The following is a 7,037-nucleotide window of genomic DNA, read 5'->3' as shown; positions in this document are numbered from 1 at the left end:
AACTGACTTGGAGGCTGAACACCGAGGTGAAAAAACAGCCTGGACTCCCCAACATCAGCCTGGCTTGGATGGCGAGTCCTGGGTTCAGCTCACGCAGGTCACATGTCCTCAGACAGGAGACTTTGTTTCTTGGGGCTCAACTTCCCCACCTGTGAAACGGAGCCAGTGATAGAACCTGCCTCCTGGGATAGATGTGAGGATCCACAGTCATGACTCTTGTCGAGTGCCTGCCTCTGTGTGTGGCATCGAGCAGGGGTCCTCTACCTGTCATTTACTGCCTCCTTTTTGGGGCGATGGGGGACGCGGTCTCATTCAGCCCTCTTTGGCCATGCCTTCATGCTTACAGAAAGTCCTTTCTTCCTTTAACCAAACACACCCAAACATGTTTTTCTCCCCCAAAACATTAGTCTCCAGCTGCCTCTCCACTTATGTAATGATTTAGGAGAAGATCAAAATAAAACGTGGGAAGCTGTAGGCTGTGATACTATTTTTTCCCCTTAGTACACTTTGATTATGTGTAAACAGCACATTGCAAATTATTTCCTCTTTCTTTGTCAAGTCCTCAAGCCACCTCGGGGTCCCTCAGAATAAGTAATTGGCTCTGGGACATTGCGTGACAATTCGCTTTGAGTAGACATTTATCTCCAGGGAGTCTTCCTCCAGCTCATGGCTGTTCCAGGAAAGAGGGTACCGGGTTGGGAGGGGGGGGGAGGTCAGAGCCACACAACCTGGGGGATCTTTTGTCCCCTCCATGGGGTCTTCTTTGGGGACACGGATGGTGGAGAGATTGTTTGAAGAGCCCAACTGGATTGATCTGGATTGATCCTTGAGGCTCATTTGCTGTCTCAGAATCCCTGAGAACACCTCCTCCCAGAAGCCCTTGGACCTTGAATCCCCAGATTCTATCTCTAGAACTTCGTGAAACCCAACAGTATTAGGGGAGCAGGGAGCATGAGCGGATATAGCAGCAAATTTCCATCTCCTCTAACCTTGGCATTTTGCAATCGTGGGTTCAAATTTTGGTCCTGCCACTGAAAGAACTGCAGAATGCTGGGTGGGAAATCTAACTTCCCTGTGCCTCTGTTCCTTCACCTTTAAAACGGGCATAGTCACAAAGCTACTGTAGTGGCTATGGGAGCATAAGATCAGGTAGGTAGCAGGGACAGCAGCTTGCCCAGAGTGCCTTTGACTGACTTAGGAAAAGGCAGGGCAATTAGAAAACGTACCCCTTCCTCCGGGTGCATGCAGTCTTACCTAAAGGTGTGCTGAGCAGTTTAAAGATTGAGTTCAGCTCTCCCTTGACCCTGAGGTCAGGAGCTCTTATGCAGCGCACACCCTGCACAAATGTACCTGGCAGCCCTGTGTGTAAAGCAGTCAGTATACACCAGGCTCAAGGTAAGCACTCAATATCTTGCAGCATCTATGGTCACTACCATCATATACGATCGTTTCAATGATTCTGACTCTTAAAATCCATGATGGGCTAAATACTTTAAAACTTGACTGGCTCTTTAAAAGAAGAAGAATCCAGGTTGGAATCCCTTGACATCATGTCATGGCCATGCCTCCTTGAAGAAGTTCCTTACCCATCTGAACCTCAGCGTCCTCATCTGTAACATTAGAAAACACTAATTCCCACCTGGTGGTAAGGTTTTGGTTGCATAGTAAGTATCAAAAGTGCCTGCAATCCAGGGCCTAGAATATGCTAGGTGCTCAGTAAATATTCATCTCCTTTCTGCAAGCAAAAGGAGACCTCTCCCCTATGGCTTTTTCCTGTAGCACAAGTATCCATGGTCAATGTGTTTGGGAGATGAAAACTATATATATATATAACCATTGTAATGACGATGCTGATCATTTTGAGGTATAACCTCCTTGCAGGCAACGAATATCAAGTTTGGAATCAGAAGACGAGGGGCCCAGTCCCTAAGTACCCTCACCCTCAACTCATCTCGTGACTTTGGATTAGTCACAGGCTCTCTGAGATTTGGTTTTGTGTTCTATGAAACCGGGGGCAGAGGAGACAAGGGTTATTGAATATCTGGTACACCAGCAGAAGCACCTGGAATTCCAAACAAGCCTATGGATACCTACAGTATACAAAGCAGGTTAAAACAGGGATGCTCTGAGTGAGGCAAGGTCAGGGGTGGGGGGCTACCAATTCACCCCACTTCTTCTCGCCCTGCAGTACCCTCTGATGAGGAAGCCCAGGGCTCTGGGAACACAATATGGCAGCCATTGGGCTCAGCCCCTTCCTACTGAAATATTCCAAAACTCTATGCTTGTGCTTTGATATCCACTGTCTTGCCACTCAATTCATCCTGACCTCAAGCGTGTGTGCGTGCATGCGTGTGTGTGTGTGTGTGCGTGTGTGTGTGTGTGTGTGTGTGTGTACCACAAACAAATGCTCACAAAGAAAGCAAAAAGAAGTTCCACCAGCCATTAAGGGGAAATTACAAATGCATTTTTCTCTGCCTCCGGCACATTAATAAAAGAGATTACAAAACTGGAATTGAGTCGAAGCAGGGCAACCTCACAACAATTGGAAGGCAGGGGCGGGGGGCGGGGGCCGACTGCTTCCTGTACAGTCATCTGATTTCATGGCCGTTCCCATGCTGAGAGAATCTGTCTGCGGCGGCTGCTGGGAGGATGTGGGCTCATGCATTAAACATCAGGGGGACCCTCGCAACGTGCACTGTGGGCCGGGAGAAGGACAGGGTGGGGGGCACGTTTGTGACATGCCCCAGCATGGCAATGCCTGTGGGCAGAGACCTGGAGATTGTTTAATGCAAGCACTGGAAAATCATTGAAAATTGCAGGGTGGAGAGGAAGGAGGGTGTAAAATGCAGAATGTGCAAAGATGTTCTAGTGCCTTGAACATTGGGAGGGCCACAATGGCCACTTCGTCTCAGCAGTCATAGCGAGTGGTTGCTATGTGCCATGAGCTCTGGGCTAGATGCTGGGGTTGGTCATTGGAGAAGACTGAATTACTGGCCTTCATCCTTCACACCTCCCTAGGCCCATGCCTTTTGTCATGGGACTTTGCAGCCTTTCCTCCTAGAGGACACATCCCTCAGCATTGACTTTGAGCTTCACCATGTACCTGGCTTTGGCCAGGGTTATGTGAATGGAAGGACCAGAGTGCCACTTCTGGGATGAGACCTTAAGAAACCTTGTGAGTTTCTACTTTTTCTCTCACACCTCTGCCCTCATCATGATAGAAACGTGCTCTGGCTACACTGCCAGCCCACAGGGGATGGAAAGAAGGTGGAGCTGGGCCAGACAGAGGCTGCGGCTCAGAGCTGTCCCATCTGACTCGCAGAATAAAGCTAGCTGAGAAAGAAACATCTATTGTTGTAGGCAATGGGGATTTCGCGTCTGCTTGTTAGGCAGCGACAGCTGACTGATACACTTACATATGAAGTCATTCATTTTATTCATATATTCATTCACTCAGGAACCATTTCCTGAGCGTTTGCATGCCAGACATTTTGGAAGGCAATAGGGATATAACGGTTAATAAGAAATCTGCGAAAATGGGCAGAGATTTTGGATTTATTAATTCAAGGGTTGAACATTCCCTATGTGCCGGGCATGGAAATAACATGCTGCGATTATGGTGGCAAACACAATATGTGTATATATTGCATATATATATATATATACATATGTGTATGTACATACACACACACACACACACACACACACACAGCCCCTGCACGTATGAGGTTTATAGGCAGCAGATAAAACAACAAAGCAGAACATTTCCAAAAAGCCTGATGAAGAAGGTTGTCTCTTCCTGTAAACTAGTCACCGTCCAGTGGAAAAGGCAAGAAATTCAGGAGAGCACTGCAATACAAAGTATTAAGGACTAAAATGAGACACACACATGCAGCTAAGAGGAAGCACTTCGTGCAGCCCGGGGTCGGAGGCAGGGCGAAGGTAGGTGAGGGGAGGATTCTCAGGGCAGCAAATATCTGAGCTGAGTGCTGAAGTTCAAACAGATTGCAGGCAAGGAGAGGAAGGGCAGGGGTGGGGCACCAGGCAGAAGGCACAGCGAGAGTAAGGGGAGGAAGGTGGGAAATTGCACGGTGCCTGAGAGCCAGGATCTGAGGGTACTTTTGAGGGTCCCTGGGAAATAAACGGGAAGAGGGAGAGACAGGGAATGAGGGGCTGAGAGGCGCCAGAGCATGAAGGAGGCTGGGTGCTAAGCTGAGATGCTTGTACATGACCCAAGGAAGGGAAATAGCCACAGAAAGGTTGAGCAGGAGAACACTGAACTCGTTGCCACCTGAGGATTTTCGAAAGGTGGAGTGGTGGGGCCGAGACTGGCAGCACGGAGGCCAGGAAGAGACGGTGACAAACGGCCCCGCCCTGGGAATTATGGAATCATAGATCGTAAAGCTGGGTGTTCTGGGGCCACCGGGCTCCATCCACTCCTTCTGCAAAATCCGGGTCTTAGAACGACGAAATGTCCCCAGCGTCTCACAGCGAGTGAACTTCAGGCTCAGGATTGGAACTGAGATCCTTCTATTCCCAACCCTAAGCTCAGTTCACAGCCCCCCCTCTGTCTCCCCTTCCCCACAAGTCAACTAATAATAATCACTACAAGAGAAACAATAATGACTATGTTCTGACAGCTGTGGCCTAGGCTCTGAGCTCCGCACGTTACGGGTAAAATCTCGCGGGGTCCCCCCAACATTCCGAAGGGTCAGGACGTCCCACGTTACAGATGAGGAGCCTGATGATGAGCAAGTGTGATGCCCAGCCTCAGTGACTGCCTTCGTCAGCTCGGGCTGTTGTGTCAACTACCCTCGATGGGGGCGTGGGGGGTGAGGTTAAATGGCGTGCATGGATCTTTCACAGTTCTGGAGGCTGGGCGTCCAAGTTCAAGGTGCTGGCAGGTTCAGTTCTCGGAGAGGGCTATCTCTTCTCACTCTGTTCCCACGACCTCTTCTTCGTATGTGCGTTGGGGGTGGGGAGGGCATGGAGGGGGGGGGAGGGAGAGGATATCAACATATGAACTTCGCAGGGAGGCAACTGTTCCAGCCATAGCGGTATCCCTGCTGGAGGTGCAGTGCTTCTGCCCGGCACGGTGGTGAAGGCTAAATGGGGTCAGGTGTGTAAGTTGTCCAGCACATGGAAAGCACTCGGCAAATGGAAGTGACATCAAAAATGATCAGCTGATCCCAGTGACCGTGCTAAGGATGAGGAATCAAGCCTGTGCCCTGGACTGGATTCCAGTGTGACCGGGATTTGTTCATGTATTTATTTTTTCATGTGCATTTACTTTTGAGAGGGAGAGAGAGACAGGGTGTGAGCGGGGCAGGGGCAGAGAGGGAGACACAGAATCCAAAGCAGGCTCCAGGCTCCGAGCTGTCAGCACAGAGCCCGACGCGGGGCTCGAACTCACGGACCGCGAGATCATGACCTGAGCCAAAGTCGGATGCTCAATCGACTGAGCCACCCAGGTGCCCCAGACTTTATTTTTGAGACAGAGAGAGAGAGAGAGAGAAAGAGAGCACAAATAGGGGAAGGGCAGAGAGAGAGGGAGAGAGCATCCCAAGCAGGCTCTGAGTTGTCAGCACAGAGCCTGATACGGGGGCTCGATCCCACGACATTGAGATCATGACCTGAGCTGAAATCAAGAGCCAGACGCTTAATCGACTGAGCCACCCAGGCGCCCCTCCACTGTGTGACTTGGGATAAAGCACCTAACTCTTTGGGCCTCAGTCTCCCCAGTCTGTCGAATGAAGACTTTAGCCCTGGTGCCCTGGTTCTCAGGGTGTGATCCCTTGGCTGGCAGCATCAGCCGTCACCCTGAGCATGTCAGGAAGGTACATCCCCAAGTACCCCCTCCCCGGACCGACTCAGTCTGCAACTCTGTGAGCAGCACCCAGCCATCCGTGTTTAACAGGCCCTCCTGTTCAACTGTGAGAGCCTCTGGTCTAGATGAATAATTTTTCCATGTTTTTAAAGGACATAAATGCTTTCTTCTGACAAAATCGGGAGAAAGCAGGTACATAAAGCAGATAAAAGCAACAGCGAGTGCTAGGTTGGAGCTAAAACCAAGGCCCTGTCCCCTCTCCCGCCCTTGGCGCCCCACCCTGGAAGCTCCACGGCCCCCAGTGTGAAGGCCAAGGTTGTGCTAAAGCTCTCTGTCCTGTGTCAGTGCCTCTGCTCCCCTACCTGCCACCCACCCTCCCTCACGGCCACCATCCCCGCGTACACGTTCTGGAAAGTATGGATTTGTTGTGGCCTCGTGAAACCTGGTCTGTTTCTTCTTTCCGTCTTTGTTGTTTTTTTTTTTTTTTTAATAGGTTTCAGCCCATAATTCAGTTAATTATTTCCCAGAGCACCAGTTCGGTGGCTACGGCATAGCACGAGGCAGGGGAACACAGACAGGTCCTCGGAAGCCTCTTTCCAGAAAATCTAATTTCATCATTGAGAAATCTTCTGTCTTAAGCAGCCTCCGCCACTGCCATAAATTTACATATTCTATATGCCGCCGCAGGAACGCAGTGGGCCCTATTTGCATAATGCCGCTGGAGGGGCTTGCGTTTCTCTTGAACCTGAATGCGGCAGGAAGGAGGAAGCAATTATTAAGCTGTAGACATTGGCAGGGAGAGAGGCCTCAGATGGATTTCAACTCCAAACCTCATTCGCCGTCCAGGCTGCTCATTACCTAAGGCCTGGATCCCAGGCTGACGGTGGATCCGAGGGTCGGGAAAATCAACAAATTGCTGCCTTTGCTTTATGTCTAGAGCCAGGCCGAGGCCAGGTATGAGTGAGCAGCTTTGGTTTTCCAATGTCAATTGTTGGAAGAATCTTTCCCCTGTTCCCACAAATAAACTTGTTTCTTGGACCGTTTTGCCGGGATGCCTTGGCCAGCACAGCCATCCCTGCCCCTTTCTGCAACAACCCCTCTGAACACCTACAAAGCAGGTCGGTGAGGGTTTTCCCACCTGTCAGAAATGTGTCGTGAAGAAAAGGATCAGCAAAGTCCCAGTTGGAAAATGGCAAGTGGAAATAGGAAT

The 7,037-nt window shown here is 50.2% G+C and overlaps 1 protein-coding gene across 1 annotated transcript; it reads left to right on the top strand.

Moving 5' to 3' along the window:
- The first annotated feature begins 6,539 nt into the window (after positions 1–6,539).
- On the top strand, positions 6,540–6,791 carry LOC115528054. The gene is given in 1 exon segment (XM_030335830.1): positions 6,540–6,791. A coding segment is annotated over 1 exon segment (252 nt).
- Positions 6,792–7,037: the final 246 nt, after the last annotated feature.

This window comes from Lynx canadensis, chromosome D3 (genome assembly GCF_007474595.2).
Source record: "Lynx canadensis isolate LIC74 chromosome D3, mLynCan4.pri.v2, whole genome shotgun sequence".
Taxonomy (NCBI): domain Eukaryota; kingdom Metazoa; phylum Chordata; class Mammalia; order Carnivora; family Felidae; genus Lynx; species Lynx canadensis.
This window is presented reverse-complemented; position numbering and strand designations above follow the sequence as displayed.